Source organism: Dermacentor silvarum, chromosome 1, assembly GCF_013339745.2.
Source record: "Dermacentor silvarum isolate Dsil-2018 chromosome 1, BIME_Dsil_1.4, whole genome shotgun sequence".
Classification (NCBI taxonomy): domain Eukaryota; kingdom Metazoa; phylum Arthropoda; class Arachnida; order Ixodida; family Ixodidae; genus Dermacentor; species Dermacentor silvarum.
Window position 1 is genome coordinate 381770259 of NC_051154.1, and position 17941 is coordinate 381788199.

General features: G+C 48.7%; 1 protein-coding gene and 1 long non-coding RNA gene across 2 annotated transcripts in view; one reads left to right on the forward strand and one right to left on the reverse strand.

The window, feature by feature from the left end:
* Window positions 1–17941, forward strand: part of LOC119437497 (zinc finger protein 841) — a 48417-nt gene that overhangs the window by 13529 nt on the left and 16947 nt on the right. Inside the window, exon 3 of the mRNA XM_037704503.2 lies at window positions 14432–14665. Within this exon, the coding sequence (XP_037560431.1) occupies window positions 14432–14665 (234 nt within the window). The remainder of the gene's footprint in view (window positions 1–14431; window positions 14666–17941) is intronic.
* LOC125942447 (uncharacterized) lies at window positions 14030–15076 on the reverse strand. Its single transcript, XR_007465116.1, has 2 exons — window positions 14892–15076; window positions 14030–14525 (listed from the first exon to the last, which is right to left on the reverse strand). It is a non-coding gene; the product is annotated as an uncharacterized LOC125942447 (long non-coding RNA).

Genomic DNA, 17941 nt, shown 5'->3' on the forward strand with positions numbered 1-17941 from the left:
TTTCACCTTATGCGGCCATGGCAGTTTTCGTTTATCGCCTCGGCAACCCTTCGTGGCGGCAGTGAAATTTCATTTATTGAAATCGCTTATAAACACATTTCATTATAGTGGGGTTCCAAATACAAGGTGTTCTATGGAGTTATAAAAAGTTAAATACTTCGTTATTTAGAGAATTACCTTACAGTCGAACCAACCCACTTATAACGATCTATCGGTTATAATGACTACATTTTACGGCATTTACGATTTTCCAATCCTCCCTATTGATACTGCTTCCAGATGTAAAGAATGTTTTTTAAATCACCGCTCTGTTACAATGAACACTTCGAACCCAGTCACGGTAAAGAGCGGGCTCACGCGAAGTACCAAAGACAGAAGTGTGGCCAAACAGCAGTGTGTATCCCGCTCCAGTTCAGCCGCGACAATGATACGGCCTTCGAAATGTGCGAGGGACCACTGCACATGGATTTGGGAAGCCGCGAGGCAAGTCACTTGCTTTCAAGGCACGCATCCAGGGAGGAGGCGTACACCATTTTAAACAGCAGGGCATGCACTGCCGCATGTGCTGGTTCGATATCTGTGGCACTCTCAGTCATTGTAACCAGTTTCACCCTAGTTCTCAATTTGTCATGCACCACTCTACTACTCCACTTCACTTTATTACCTTAAAGGCCCCCAGGGTTGGGAGTATTGCTTAAGAGGATGGGTAACAAGTATAAAGTAAGTAAATATACAAGAAAAGGATGTTTAAGTACACGTGCTCGTGGTTTATTGTGGTAGTTATACAGTTTAAAAATCAGGATGGGCAGGTGATTGCGGCGATGTCGTGTGAAAGGGCGTTCCTGTCTGAGGCTGGGCATGGAAAGAATGATGAGGCAATAGTGGTAGTGTGCGCACGTGGCTTGGCGACTTGGAGGGGATGTCCAAATGCAGAGTGAAATGCGTGCCAAGAGGACTGATGTATAGTGGATGACGACGTGAGCTGTAAAAAAACTTATGGAATGAGTACATACAGTGGAACCCCGATTATACGACTTTCAGGGGACCACGCAAAACCATTGTATAATCCGGGCGTCGTATAATTCAAAAACTAAGAATATAGGCAGTGATGCTCAGTCTTGCCCAAAAAAACGGGTACACCGCCTGAATGAGCCTGCGGCATGAACCTGCACTGCTCCAAGGAAGGTAGATTGAATTAAAGAAATCACCCTATTTATTGATTGTAACGCACATATTTTTCATGATTTTAGTTGCTTCAACTCCTAATTACAGTCGAATAACAGCAAAATTGGCCATTTTAAAACAAATTCGCTAAATCCCGCTATTTCTAGCGCTACGTTGGCAAGCTGTAACTTTACGTCTCGATCCAATCCATATACAAGTCGACTTCGGAACTTGTTTTTGATTGGAATAGATGCTGTTTTCGCTGTGCTTGTGCCTGGTTGCGATGCCGCAATACTCTACGGCTTTTTGTGGTTCGAGTCCGTTCATTTGCGACGTTAAGGCGACGCAGCGCATTCGGTATGACGGCTGCTTCGAGAGACGAGCAATTTTGATGGCCAAGGAGCTGGGAAAACCTGCCGCGGCTCGGGTGTCTCAACATCGAGTCGACAATTTGCGGATGGCGGGACCAGCTGCAGCGCCTGATCTTCAAGTGCGAGTCCAGCTGGAAAGGCTCTGTGGAACTTAAAGTGGCCTGGTACTGACCCCGAATGAAAAGTTTGTGCGGTCCTTTAAGAAGTACTTAAATCTCAAACAAACTTGACGGCGCAGAAGATGACTTGATTCTCGGGCGATCACTTCTGGAGATAGTTTCAGTTTCACGGGACTCTGCTCGTCCCGGCACCGAACTCCTCGAAGTATACGGCCGAGACAGCGAGCGCTCTTGGCGCCGATAGCATGCTTAGGACAGCGCCAGAAACTCTTCGTGGGAATGCTTTCAGTGCCGAGTCACGCGAAATTTCGCAAACGAAAAACTACCTACAAAAGTGATCGCCCGAGAGTACCACCTAAGGAAAGCTCCGTCTCCTCTTCAGGCGACGATGATGAGGGAAGATAACAAGTTTACAAATTCCGTTCATCTCGCGTTACATTCATGGTTTTATTTTTATTATTTCGCGTGACTGGAAAATCGCCCCTCACGTTACAATGGTGGTCACGTTACATTCGGATAAATACAGTATTGCATACCCGGTATCAGCCAGCTGCAGTGTGCTCACACGCCAGCCTGCGTCTGCTTAGGGCTTTTTTCTTTTTTTTTTCGGACAGTACCGAGAGAGACGTCGTACGAGGTGGGGTCGGTGTAAAATTACATCGTGTAATCGAGGTTTTTAATATATTATTTCTATGGCTGTTTTGCTGGGACCAAACCAATCCGTCGTAAAATGCGGGTCGTCGCATGACCAGGGGACGTATAATCGAGGTTCCACTATACTAGTGATACACCGCCAAGCCAGGGTTGATATGCTGGACTCTGCTTTTAATGTTGATATACTGGCATTATATGAGTAGCATGAATGAATGAATCTTGTGGCACTATTTTGTACTGATTCTAGGCAGTTTGTTAGGCATTTTTGGTTAGGGCTCCAGATAGCAGAGGCATATTCCAGCTTAGAGCCTACGAGTGACTTGTAGGCAAGGAATTTAAGTCTGGTGGTTTGTGATGTAGATGACTTTTTAAGAATCTAAGGCTTCTCTTAGCAGATGATATGACTTTAATGGTATGTGAAATTCCAGGTTAGATCATTATACAACGTTACGCCGAGGTATTTATAAGACTGGCAATTCTATCGTAATGTTCGAGGTAGTATAAGGGAAACAGGAGAGAATTACATTTTCAACTGAACGACACGAGTTTGCATTAATCGGTGTTTAGTTCCATGAGCCATTGGTTGCAGCAGTCTTAGACGCAGTTTAGGTCTCTTTGGAGAGCTAGTTGATCAGAAGTGTTATTAACTGTGCAATAAATAATCAGCAACGATATGGACATTACAGGAGACATGAGTTAGTAGGTCGTTATTATATATTAGTAGGCTTGTGCGAATAGTAATATTTTGGATTCGAAGCGAATAGTCCTCATGGTCGAATACTTTTGAAGTGAATTCAAATAATTGTCTGGGGTCTGAAGAACAAAACTCAGCAGTTTAAAGTTGTTTTATGCATCTCTGGTTAGCAGCGCGACGATCTACATGGAAGCGAGAGAAGGGATAAGAAAGAGCGCTGACTTACAACAATTTATTGCGCACATAACCAAGGTTTAAATACCATCCTAAGGCACAGTAGAAAGAACAGGAGGGTAGCACGTGTTCAGGACTCAGCTTCAAACATACAATAGGCAGATCATGTGGTTACATATTGCACTTCTTTATCGCACAGTGACAATGAAGGGGAACTGACACAGCGCTCCCCAGATTTGTGAATTTCAAACGCTTCAATAATTTCTCTAGTATGTTTGTTTTTGTTGCGACTGATAATTTGTGTGCTATCAAACAAGGGTTTGCAATGGTGGTCTCTGCAATGTATACCGAGATGACCAGAAACGGAGTTGAAAACATGATTATTAAGCTCCTTTAATTGTTCATTGACACAGCGTCCCGTTTGACCAATGTTTTCGTGGCCACAGGAAAGAGGAATGTTGTAAACAACGCCTACAGCGCACGTGAGAAAGCAGTTATTATGGTTGGTTCTGCAGCAATTTTTTCTTCTTTGGGATTGCAGTTAATCTGCCTGCATAAGCGTAACAGCTTATGTGGTGCCGAAAACACATCGACACCAGCACGCCGACCAACTTTCTTGAGATTATGAGACAACGTGTGAATGTAAGGGATGTCATGGCGACTTTCTTCCTGGGAGTGGCAGAATCTGGGTTGCTAGCTTTTTCTTGCTTTTGAAAGCTTCGGCTACTGACGTCAAAAGACTGCCCGGGTAGCCCGATTGCTCAAGTCTTGGCCTGTTTCTCGACACTGCTTTCCATTAAGTGGTGGATGACATGACTTTGAAAGGGAATTAGTGAAGCATAGGCTAATGATTCCTTGCTTGATGAGCTTTGAATGGACTGAGCTAAAAGATAAAAGAGCTTTGCTAGTTCTGGGTTCATACATCCAGCACAGCTGGTTGTTCCTAAAAATGAATCTAAGATCTAAAAACCTAATGGAGTCGGCAACTGGCAGCTCATGGGTTAAGACAAATGGATGAAGACATTCTTCAAACAGCGATAAAGCATCACGGCAGCTAGTTTCGACAGTGTCGGCGTCAGTATCTAAAAACTAAAAAATCATCTACAAACCTAAAATCTTTTTTCACTAAAGACGGAAAGCGTATGGAAAGTGCACGGCCATGAGTGGCTAGCAAGATGTCACTCAGCACGGGCGCTATGCATGAACCGATGCAAACTTCGTCCCTTTGTAGGTACGTCTTCCTGCTCCAAGTGGTGAACGTCAACTTCAAATACGCTTCTAAAAGCTCAAGCGATCTCCCTATGGTGATGCCAGCAGCATTTTGAAAGGCTACGCTGCCAAACTTGTCAATGCAATCAGAGACCTGCAGTCTCCAACATACAAAGGCATCACAGAAAATCCTGTGGTAACATATGTTAACCAGTAAAAACATTTTATGTATATAGACTGGTTGTAGAAGATGCTCCCTTCTACACAGATAACCCACAGCACACACACATGCATAAAACGTCACAGAAAGTCATTTGGTAATATATTTCAAGTAAAAAATAATGACATACTATAGACTAGCCACTCCACAGGCAGTGAAGAAGGTGCCACCTTCTACTAGTTAAAAGGTTACATCACACACAGAAAAAAAAGATGGTTTGATAACATATTAAAAAAATAATAAAGAAAGTTGAAAATTCTCATGCAGAAAAACTAGTTGCTCCACATGCTGGGGAAGAAGGTGCTCCCTTCTGCAGGTTACAATGGCACCCGCTGTCGAAAATAACCTTTCACTTGTTGTCTGGGTTGCTGGCACTGAAAGGTACCTGCGGGCTACCCTTACAAGGGACGGGTGATGGTGGCTGCCTTTGCTCTTCCACCAATCGAGTGGGTCTTCACAGCGAGGAAGGAGGGGTGCTCTCGGGTAGCTCTCAACATCATCTTTGATGGAAGCTTGGACCAGACTTCATACAACCATCTGATGTAAAGCTTGCAAAGCCCCCCCACACAGAAGCATTTTGGGGGCTATCTAAACCCGTATCACTCTCACTTGATGTTTCACAGCATACAACTTGCAGTGTTCCCTCTGCTGCTTTGGTGAGAACAGCGCAGGCCCACTTGATGCTGCGTGCCAGACTTTTAGCAATTGCCGATGACTCATCTGATTGAGCTGCGTGCTGAGCAAGTAGAATGCCAGTGCACTCCAGCAATTGAATGACTTGGGACAATGTGGGATATTTGTCCCCAGATAGCTTAGTTGTGGCTTGAGCAAGTGGATTCAGTACCTTCACAGCGGCAGTCATCAGCTTCCATTCAGCTGCAGTGAGGTTATCAACCGCATCACACTCCAAAAGCTATATGGTGATCGGTTTGCGAAGCATGAGCAACCTAGTCATCATCTGATGCTCGCTATTCCAATGTGCCGGAACATCATGCACTACTTCTAGGGCATTCAGCTGCATTTCCCTCTGTACTTCCATAAGGAGGGCCCGAGCCTTTGAGCTTTTCTTATAGCGTCCAACGATAGCCCTGGCCTGCGTGCACAGTTGGGAAAATCCAGGTACATCCCACTTGACATCACTCACGAACAACTGCAGCGTGTGCCCGAAACATTTTATGCCTATCCAAGGCGACTGTAATTGCTGCAGTTAAATTTCTTCCATTATCTCTAACAACGTACACTGGCACAGTACCTGGACCAGGAAGTGCCCACTCCTCCATCACGCTTTTAGAAACAGTACCAAGTTTCCGGCTGTGTGAGTGTCTGCCATTTCTGTACATGCCAGTGCGTGCACATGAAGTTGAAATGAGCTGTCCATGAAGTGGGCATGTTATCGACAAGTAGCTTTCATTAGCACGCGATGTCCAACTGTTCGTTGTTATTGAAATGGCCTCTACTCCACCGTCAATCACCGCATGAAGGCTGTTTATCAAGTTTTGCTTCTTCGAAGGGTAGAGCTCCAGAATTGTTGCTCGAGAAAATGTCCGCGACGGCACAACGTACTCTGGCACAGCAGCGTTCATAACGGCTGCAAAGCCCGGCTCCTCAACAACACTGTAAGAATGCATCCCGCGCACTATGAATCCGGCAATGGCCTTTGTCATTTGCTGTGCTTTAGGCGCCGAATGTTTCAGCTTCGGCTTGAACCAGTCAGCAACTGAAAGCTGTTGCACATCAGGCTTAGCAGTAGACTTCATGCTTTTCCGCGCACGTTCCTTTTTGTATCTCACAAAGACATCCGGGTGCCTCTTTAAATGCGTCACCAGAGTCGCCGTAGTCGTCGTAGTCCCCGTAGTCGTCGTAGTCCCCGTTGGCATCTTCAGAATGGAGTGGCACATCAGACACTGAGCAATCTTGGCCTGGCGGGACCTTTACAAAAAAGTTCCATATAGGGTTGGCACCCGCGGACGCATTGGCCATATCACTTGACATAAGTAACTGATGCACACTGAAGTTCAAGCGCAGAGTGCGATCAACACCTGCTCACTGCACGCATGCCACACAGTAACCGAACAATGAAACGGGAGCCTTGACGAACGTAAACGCGTAAGATGGCTACGACAACACTCTGAAATGTGGCTTAACTTGTCTTGGCTCCACATGTAGTCAAGATGTAGTTCAGATGTCAATGGCACTGCGGCTTGCCTAACGAAACTGAAACTGCCGATAGTACTTGCGTGCAGTTTTGATATTCGTTCACCTCGAATATTTCGAAATATCGGACATTTTTAAATTCGGGTCAAAGCGTACAGTATTCGAATATTCGAAGTGGTCGAATATTCACGCAAGCCTATATATTAGAAATAGGAGGCAACCAAGGACTGACCCCCGCAGTACGCCTGATCTTACTGGATGAGAACTAGAGGTTTGGTTATTGACGAGAACAAATTGGGTACTAACCGTACCCAATTCGTGTGCCAGAAATTCCTTTATCCACTGCAATATGCGAGGATGTAAGCTTAACCAAGGAAGCTTCGGAAGAAAGCGTTTGTGAGGAACCTTGTCGAAGGCTTTCGCAGAAATCTAGGAAGACTGTTAGTTTGGAGGTTAGAATCAAGGTTCATATGCAAGTCATGGACGAAAATAGCTAATTGGGTTTCACGAGATAAGTTCTTAAGGAATCCATGTTGAGAAGGATGAAAGATTTCAGTAGAGTCAAGAAAATTTATTATGTGAAAATAGATGACATGTTCCATGATTTTGCATGGCACACTTGTTAAAGAGACAGGGTGGTAATTGAGGGGTGATGCTTTGTTACCTTTGTTCTTTGTTACCTTTCTTGACAGGACAGCTTGAATTCAAAATGGGAAACTAAAAGTGTCGTTTACACAAATCCTACAGGTAATCAGCAATATTTAGATCATACTATACAACAGCAGAACCACACTTTTACGTTCCCGAGTGCTGCATTTTCCTGGCTCTTACATTGTTTTCGACTGGTCCCAGCCTGGCTCCCATAAGACCCAATGCATTGGTAGCCCCACTATTGCGTCACAACAGTGAGACCATTCCCACATCATGCGTTGCGATCTGCCACCCCGCGCCGGCCCGAGCGGCAATGTTGACTTTTCATGTTGCTTGGCTTAGTGGCTTGACGATGGGTTGGACACCCAAAGTACCGGGGCCGACACTTGTGACGTATTTTCGGTTTCCGCCCAAAAGCATGGCCTTCGAGATCCGTATTTGCTATCTAAAGATGGTGTCTATGACACATTGGGGCCCTAAAATTGGTTTTGGCGCATAGATGTTCCCTATAAAGTCCAATGGGGATAACGCCGTGCCTTCCGTCGTGCTCGAGGCACCAGGGAGACGGATAGGGGGCGGCGTTGTATTCTGGCACCAACTGCGCTGCCGTGTGGGACATATCTTGAAAGCGATTAACATTGGGGGCAGAGTCTAGGCAGTGTAGGGTGTGTGCGTGTTGTGTGTTCTTGACGCTCGAAGGTCATATCGCTCGCTGCTGCTGCTGCGCTTCCTCACGCCAGCGTTTTGACAGCAATCCATGCGCTCATCGGGTGTGGTGTGTTCATGTTTGCCAGTGTGTGCTGACACCATGCTTGTTGATATAGTTAATAAGCGAATGTTTACAAGTTTAGCTGGACTCATTTCTCCACTACTCTCATTTCTCAATTTTTTTCTGTTTCTCGGCTCTTGCATTTTCCAGCTCGTCTGTGTTTTTTGTGGTCCCGTGAAAAACATATCAGCGGGGTTCTACTGTAGTCATCACCAGTGAAACTGTACGTGAGGAATATTTCTTGGGCCGGCACGATGCATCAGACACATCTGTAGCAATGACAGCAATCTCACCATTTAAATAATATAAGGGCAACACTAACTGAAAGAAATTACCTTCAAAGCTGCCTAAACCAGGCCTACAAGAACGCATGTAAATTAGAGAAGAGCTCAGCTTTAGCTAGAAAAGAATCTACAACACAGTCTAACCAGCTAGCATTCATAACAAAATAATCCGATGCGATCCAACACATAAACATTGTTCTACAGAAATACTATCCAATCTTAGCAAGCAATGAGTGCCTTAGAAAAGCATTGCCAGATGTACAAAGAGACATATCGCCACAATATAAACTTTAAGGACATGTTAGTACACGCAAAATTAAACCCTCAGTGCACAGTCAACGTAGCAGCCTGTGTTCGCGCCAGGTGCAAGACCTGCAAACACCTTCAAAAGGACATTTTGACCTGCACTAGTTCAAATGTTATCTACGTGTTCGAGTGTCTGCTTTACGACAAACAATACATCGGCAAAACATGACAGCCAATTAATGTTAGACTAAACAAGCACCGCGTGGACACTGCCAAGAAACTTTCCAAAGCAGTGGCACAGCACTTTAATCTATTCAGGCCGCAATTTCGATGAAATAAAACTTTATAACCTACTGTCAAACTTCCTGTCTCCCAGAGATAGAAAATATAGTCATATCTCATTCACATATTTACCACACTCCAACCAACAGGTATAAATGTTTCAAAGGGAGCTCTTAAATCCATCCGCTATACTAATCACACAGATATAGCCCTTAATTATTACTTTTGTTTTTCCATGCGTACTTGTATGCATGCTCTTTCATATGTACTCTTAACCGAACCAGAGTCCCCCAATACTGTAGAGGGCGCGAGTGCTAAGCCGATTATGAGGCGCCCTCTATAGGATGTAGCATATAAAGGCTGTGCTGTGAATAAACGGGGGCACTTCTGCTGGGGACTCGGAGCGTGTGTCTTTACTCCGCGGCCCTCGGGCTTCAGCCTGCCTCCTCGGCCGCCTCGGCTCGAACCCTCCCACCACATGGTGTCAGAAGTGGGATGCGTGGTTCCCGCGACTTGCCATGGCTAACAAAGACGCTCCAGTTCCTGCTCTCGCTGCCGCCAGTCTCCGGAGTCCCGCTCCGTTCCCCTTCGACGATGTCGGCGAGTGGCTGCCCTGGTTACGGCAATTTGAGGACTATGCCTTCGCCACCGGCATGCACGCAGCCCCGGACGAGACGAGGGTTAGGACTCTCCTCTACTGTATGGGCCCCCGTGCACGCATTGTCCTCAGTTCTCTCATGTCCGATGAAGAAGCGTACAAGTCCTACGCGGAAGTCACCCGGCGGCTCACAAGCTACTTCGTGCACCCCGTAAACGAGGTGTACGAGAGCTCTCGGTTCCACAAGCGGACGCAAGAGCCAGGCGAAACCGTCGACAGTTTCTTCACGGCCCTTCGGAACATGGTACGCAAGTGTAACTACCCGTCACCTGCCGTTGAAGAGCGTCTTGTTCGCGACCGTTTCGTCGTGGGTTTGGCGGATTCTCGCCTTTCAGACAAGCTGTGCCGCACTCCGAGCCTTTCCCTGGACGACGCACTCGTGCAAGCTCGTCAGCACGAAGACGCCGAACGCGAAAGACAACGCCTGTCCCTCACCGCTGGGCAACCGCTTACGGCAGCTCACGTGGACGCGGCGACTTCGCGTAAACCCGCGCAGCGTGCACGCGGACGACGCAATAGACGGGACTCTGGCAACTTTGCTGACTTTGCGTCACGTGACCGACCCGACGGTTCGCACTCGAGCAACAGAGCTGGCGAGGCTTTGAAATGCGGCCTAGGCCTAAGTAGGCAATGCGGATTTTGCGGTCACGAGTTTCACCGACGGTCTGACTGTCCAGCGGCCAAAGCGGTCTGTAACCACTGCAAGAAGCGAGGCCACTTCGCGGCGGTATGTCGCTCAGGGAAGCGCCTCGGATCCGTCGAGCTCCACTCCGTCGCGGCGGTGGCCCGCAACGGGCGGTACGTTGAGGTGCGTGTCAACGGGAACCCTCTCGTCTTCAAAGTGGACTCTGGAGCCGACGTCTCGGTGGTTCCGCGCACGTTTCCCGGCTGCCCAGCCGTCCTCGATAAGCCGCGAGGCGAAGAACTTTTCGGACCCGGGAAACAAGCCCTGAAGCTTCTCGGCACCTTCGACGCGGCGCTGTCTTGGAGAGGCAGGCAAGTCAACGAGCGCCTCTACGTCGTTGCGGGACAAGAGCAGCCACTTCTCGGCTATCCCGCTATCGTTGCCCTTGGGGTCGTCAAGTTCGTCGGCGCCGTCGCACCAGCTCTGCCGGACGCACCACCTCGTGAAGTCCCTCCAGCCCTTTTCACCGGCCTGGGCACGTTTCCGGAAGAGTACACGATACGTATCAAGCCTGACGCGGTACCGTATGCCCTCAGCACAGCCCGGCGTATCCCGATACCGCTACGAGACGTAGTCAAAAAGGAGCTCGACAAGATGGAGCAGGAGGGCGTGATCCGGTGCGTCGACGAACCGACGGACTGGTGCGCGGGACTTGTCGTCGTCCCGAAGCCAGCGGGGGGTTACCGCCTGTGCGTTGATTTGACCAAACTCAACCAAGTCGTTCTGCGTGAACGCCACGTACCCCCGACCGTCGACCAAACCCTCGGACTTCTCGGTGACGCACGCGTTTTCTCGAAGTTGGACGCAACTTCAGGCTTCCACCAAGTACGCCTGGCGCGCGACTCCCAGAAGTACACGACTTTCATCACTCCGTTTGGCAGGTATTGCTACTGCCGCCTCCCATTCGGCATAACATCGGCCCCGGAATACTTCCAGCGTCAGATGTCTCGCCTGCTGGAAGGGTTGGCTGGTGTTGTTAACCTTATGGACGACATCCTTGTGTTTGGCCGCACCACAGAAGAACACGGCCAACGCCTCCAGGCAGTCCTTGGTCGCCTCCAACAAGCGGGGGTCACCCTCAACGCTGCCAAGTGCACTTTCGGCGTGTCCAGCGTGCGGTTCCTTGGCGTTGTCGTCGGTGCCAATGGCATCACTCCGGATCCAGAGAAAGTGGCCGCCATTCAGCGCATGCCAGCTCCTCAGGACGTTCATGGTGTCCAACGTTTTCTCGGTATGCTCAACCATGTCGGTCGCTTCCTCCCGGGCCTCTCTCAAACGACTGCGCCAATCAGAAGTCTCCTGAACAAGCTTGCAGCCTGGACATGGGGACCAGCGCAGGCTTCAGCATTTGAAAAGCTCAAGAGCATGCTGTCGTCGGACATCTGCCTCGCAAGGTACAACCCTGCACTGTTGACGACAGTCTCCGCAGATGCCAGTTCCTTCGGGTTGGGTGCTGTCCTCCTTCAAGACCAGCCATCAGGGGAGCGCCGACCAGTTGCATACGCCTCTCGAGCGCTGACTGAAACGGAACGGAGGTACAGCCAGATCGAAAAGGAGGCACTGGCTGCCACCTGGGCCATCAACCGATTCGACGAGTTTCTTCGGGGTCTTCGTTTCACCCTCGAGACCGACCATAAGCCGTTAGTACAGCTCCTAGGAACCGCGGATCTCGATCTCATGCCACCACGAATCCAGCGCTTCCGCATCCGCCTTCTCCAGTACCAGTTTGATGTCAAGTACGTTCCTGGGAAACAGCTGGCCACTGCAGATGCACTCTCAAGGGACCCAGTCGTCCAGCTGCCAGCGACTCCAGCTGTTGACAAGGTGGAGCTGTACGTTCAAGAAGCACTCCGTGCTATCCCTCCTACATTTGCAGTCCTCCTCGACGACTTCCGAGCTCACCAGGCTGCAGATGGGGAGTGCGCGCAGCTCAAGTTGTACTGTGAGCAAGGGTGGCCTAGGAAAGAGAATCTGCCTCTCAGCATGGCTCAGTTCTGGGCTCATCGGGCCGAGTTCAGTATTGGTGACGGCCTTCTCCTCTGCGGTGGACGCCTGCTGGTGCCCGCTTCTCTGCGGAAGCACGTCCTCTCCCTCATCCATGACGGACACCTCGGAGTGAACCGTTGCCGCGCCATCGCCAGGGGAGCTGTCTGGTGGCCGACCATGGGGAGTCAGATCAAGACAATGGTGGAGAACTGTCCCAACTGTGCTACCACGCGGGTCCAGCGAGCAGAGCCACTGCTGCCTACCGTGACGCCTAGCCGTCCCTGGGAGCGAGTCGGGGTGGACATATTTCATCACGAAGAAGCCGACTACCTTCTCCTCGTAGATTACTACTCGAGGTACCCTGAAGTGCTGTCCCTTCGCTCGACGACGTCTACAGCGGTGATCTCCATCATCAAAAGTGTCTTCGCAAGGCATGGGATCCCAGAGACCCTCGTTAGCGATAATGGGCCTCAATTTTCGTCGGCAGAATTCCGCGTCTTCGCCCAGAGCTACGGATTCTCCCACGTCACCAGCAGTCCCAGGTACCCGCAGTCTAATGGGGAAGTCGAGCGTATGGTGCGGACGGTTAAGGAACTCTTCAAGAAGTCTCCGGACTGGCCTTTGGCCCTCTTGGCATACCGCAACGCACCTGGCGTGACCGGGTACAGCCCTGCTCAGCTGCTCATGGGGCGCAGCCTCAGGACTCGCCTTCCGGTCCCCATGGCCGCGTTGCTTCCAGAACCACCTAACGCTGCCGACTTCCACCGGCGTGACACTACCCAACGACGTCGCCAGCGTCAAGATTTTGACCGTCGACATGCTGCACAAGATTTGCGGCCCCTGGAGGAGGGAGAGAGAGTGTGGATTCGCGACACAGATTGTGCTGGCACTGTTCTTAGCCCAGCGCAGCGTCCACGCTCCTACGTGGTCCAGACGGATGCAGGTGCTCTCGTCCGCAACCGGAGACATCTGGTTCCGCAGCAGTCTCCGTCATCAGGTGGTCTAGACCTCGGCAGCTCCAGTCCACGGACACGAGGATCTGAAAGCCTGCCACAGACTCCAACTCGCCCAGAGCCTGTGTGCAGCAGTCCAACTCCCAGGGCACTTACTCCTCTACCAGTTGCATCGCCACCGGTTGCCCCGGCTACTCCCTCAAGACCGCCTGGGTCAGTTGTACGCACTCGGTCTGGACGTTGTGTTAGGCCGCCGGTGCGGCTGAACTTGTAGAACGTGCCATGAGACATTTGTCATTACGTTGTATACCTGAGAGCAAGGGGTTGCTTTCTGTTACTTTCCCAAAAGGGGGGATGTAGAGGGCGCGAGTGCTAAGCCGATTATGAGGCGCCCTCTATAGGATGTAGCATATAAAGGCTGTGCTGTGAATAAACGGGGGCACTTCTGCTGGGGACTCGGAGCGTGTGTCTTTACTCCGCGGCCCTCGGGCTTCAGCCTGCCTCCTCGGCCGCCTCGGCTCGAACCCTCCCACCACAAATACCTTCTTCTATTGAAGCTATTGAAAACTCAGAACGAACACAACTTGCTACCAGGTGTTCTCCCCACCTCTTTAGAATTCCAGAGGGATTAATTAAATAGTTCCTGCTTTCTTTGAAAACCATACAACTGGATTGGTTGCGCCTACTTAGGTTCGTAAATTATTTCCCGGTTCAGGTTGTTATCTCCACTCCCCAACAGAACCCGAAGACCAGTACGCCTACTGTTTACCGTTATTTGCACTACTCCAGACTTCACCGCCAAGCATTTGTCATGTTTCCAAGTTTCCTGCGGTTTTGTTTGGCTTCTTGAGGTCAAGGTTTTTGACAGTTTCTCAGCGATAGAACTGACTGGGCTGTTGGGAAAATGGCTCTGTTCCAATCTTTCCAGCTGTATTTGCAGACTTGTCAAGCTCGTCATGCTTGATGCAAAGTCTAAAGCAATCATGTAGCCGTAGGGTGGCTCTACTGTTGTCTTGTTGCGATTATCGACAGACATTTGTGGTCATCTTTCTCATGGGCAGTGACAAATATTGTTGTAACGGACTGGACACTAGCCAGGTAGCTGTGCATTCATTTTCTTGTATAATAATGCTGGTTGGTTCGCCATGGTCCATGCAGTGGTGGCAGCAGCAGTAAGGCTGCGTTGTCATGCCAGTGGTGTGGCCTTGTGTTTGACTCCCTGCGGGGCTTGGTGAAGCACGAACAGGTGCACCTGTGGAAGAAGGCCGTCAACAAGCCTAAGTGCTCCAGGTGTGGCAGAATCTACAAGTACCCGAGTGGACTGGTGCGACACAGGCTCACCTGCACCAAGACAGCCATCAAGCCAAAGACATCTGGCGCCAAGGCGTACAAGTACGTTCGTCGATGATGCACTGTATATTGGAGGCACTGTATTTTCTTTAGTCCATCCTCAAGGTCGAGGCGTTACAGACGAGTGGTTCAAAAACACGAAAAAAGATGTAGACTACCTCAGCTCTGGGTAATAGAAAGCTTTGTTTAATTTTACTTTGGGGCCAGCGTCCATATAGTTCTGTGGACCAAGACTTGCATCATTTTACCACGAAATTCATGCACTCACTCGATAATCTGAACTTGACCGATCAGCACACGGATGCCTCATCCAACAGGTGACCCCGACGAGATCAGTCCTGACAGCCTTTTGTGGAGCTTCAAGTAAAAATGTCAGCCGATGTATAGCCCGCAGTTTTTGTAAAAAAAAGAAAAAAACGTGAAACAATTTATGGTGTTACTGCGGGATAGAAACTTTAGCTGTGCAATGGCATTCATTATGAGCACGGCAGTGCAAGATAACAGGAGGAAGGACAGGCTGTCAGTGCTAATGGTGTTAGTCTGATGTTGGAACCAGCGTCCTTACCATTGTCAGGTGACACAGCAAGTTGTGTGAGAGCATAGGTTTCACTACCTGCTTTCATAACGAAAACTAAAACATCAAAAGACAGTTTATGTGCAGTGGTGGCAATGCTGGTTCAATCTGCACAGACTGGAATTTCTTGCTCCGTATTGCTCCAAGGGGGTCTTTTTTTTACCTAAATTGTGCCACTGCTGTGCCACGACATTATTTCAGTGGTAGGAAAATAGGAAAGCTACCCAGAAATACAGTACGAAGCATGGCGCCGCTGTTTTCTTTGGCCGCATTTGTTCATAGTGTGAAAGCCAGTGAACTGTTGCAAAATCCGACAAAATTGATTGCTATTCTTACACACCAACTGGGAGACGTGTGTGAGGCTACAATAAGTAGGGTGGCCTTGTTGGCTTTGTGACTGCGTGATCAACGCAGTAGTTTTATGCATCGAGGGCTGATGCGTGATGGAGCTCTGTAGATGACAAAATGATAATCTGTGTTTGCCCTACTTATTCATGTTGCTTGCTTGTAAATTTATTCATTGCACTGTTTCTGTGTAGACCGCTTATAACATAAGTCGCCGGAGTTGCAAATATCCGCACTATAAGTGGTGCCACTGGTGCCAAAAAGGGGTCCCAGGCAAGGAGACACAATCTCTCCAATGCTATTCACTGCATGTCTAGAAGAAGTATTCAAGCTCTTTGACTGGGAAGGCTTAGGAGTGAGGATCAACTGCGAATATCTCAGCAACCTTCAGTTTGCAGATGACATTGTCCTATTCAGCAACAATGGAGACGAATTACAGCAAATGATTGAGGACCTTAACCGAGAAAGTGTAAGAGTGGGGTTGAAGATTAATATGCAGAAGACAAAGATAATGTTCAATAGCCTGGCAAGGGAACAAGAATTCAGGATCGCCAGTCAGCCTCTAGAGTGTAAAAAAGTACATTTATCTATGTCAATTACTCACAGGGACCCTGATCACGAGAAAGAAACTTACAGAAGAATAAAATTGGGTTGGAGTGCATACGGCAGGCATTACCAAATCCTGACTGGGAGCTTACCACTGTCGTTGAAAAGAAAAGTGTACAATCATTGCATTCTACCGGTGCTAACATATGGGGCAGAAACTTGCAGGTTAACAAAGAAGCTCGAGAACAAGTTAGGGACTGGACAAAGAGCGATCGAACGAAAAATCTTAGGACTAACGTTAAGAGACAGGAAGAGAGCGGTGTAGATCAGAGAACAAACGGGGATAGCCGATATTCTAGTTGACATTAGGCGGAAGAAATGGAGCTGGGCAGGCCATGTAATGCGTAGGATGGATAACCGGTGGACCATTAGGGTTACAGAATGGATACCGAGAGAAGAGAAGCGCAGTCAAGGTCAGCAGAAAACCAGATGGGATGATGAAGTTAGGAAATTTGCAGGCACAAGTTGGAATACGCTGGCGCAAGACAGGGGTAATTGGAGATCGCAGGGAGAGGCCTTGGTCATGCAGTGGACATAAAATAGGCTGATGATGCTGACGATTATGAAGTGGTGCCACACTATAACCAAAACGATTTAAGGCTTGCACATATGCAAAACATGTAGACCAAGCAGCCACGTGTATCCAAGAATCAAAGTGTGTGAACTCGAGTTTTACATCCATTTAAATTTATGAACCTTGAAAAGGGAACGTCCAAGTACCCACGGTCTTCGCATGAAGCAGGCGAAGTGATTATAATTAAAAAATAATTGTGCCTCTGCCATGGTTTTTTTGTTCGTTCGTTCACTCCACATCTCATGCTCCTCCTCCATGCCCCACTCCCATCGGCGGGCGCACCTTGTTGAGAAGTGTGCTTGCCATCATGCTTGTCGGTGTAATTTTCCTGCGGAAGCTGCATTATAACCGATATTTAGTCTCACGCAGCTGTACTTTAAGCGATATGCATATACATGGAGTTCTATGGGAGGGTAAAAGTCAGTTAGAAAAAGCTGCGTTGTAGCCAGGGTGGGTATTTTGTAAGAGTCCACCTAGTGGACTATCCACTTCGGCTGTTGCGATTGGCTCCTGCGGCACGTGCGAGATGGAGCCAGCCAGTCTCCCTCTTGCGTGCGGGTGGAGCCAATGGCCGACAACCGAAGTAGACAGTCCACTTGGACTATTACAGAATACCCCCCCCCCCCCCAGTTCTGCACTATAAACGGTTGGGTTATAAGCGGTCCAAGCTGTACATTTCTTCAAGAGAATTGAGGTCATTGAATTTAGTATCAGGCATTATAACCACACGCATGATGACCGAGTCCTAGGCCAGACTCCATGCTCTTTGTCAGCTATGTCTTTGGTAAAGCCCATGGTAAAAAAGCGGAACACGAACAAGCAAGTGGTCGAGCTCGATACGCCTTGTCCTGCGAGCGCACATCATTGGCGGATTAAAGAAGATTACGTGCTCGCATCGCTGATTATGGCTCATAAAACAAAATTGGAATGTGCAGAATATCAAACCTTCCTTAAATGGTTACTAAAGAAGCAAAACAATTTCAGCTACACCAGACAGTTAGCCATCATGTAAATAAGAAAAGCACCTCTCTGACTGTCACTTAGCAAGCTGGAAGAACGACAAACGGGGGGGGGTCTGCCATTGAGTTCTTGCTTCGGCTTGCCACAACGTATTAGATTTTGGTGGTGGCTGCTCGTGCAAAGTTTATTTTTTACCAGTAAAGATGAACTATGTATTGTATTGCAAGAGAGCCAACCGTCTCAACTTGGCAAATTCTAA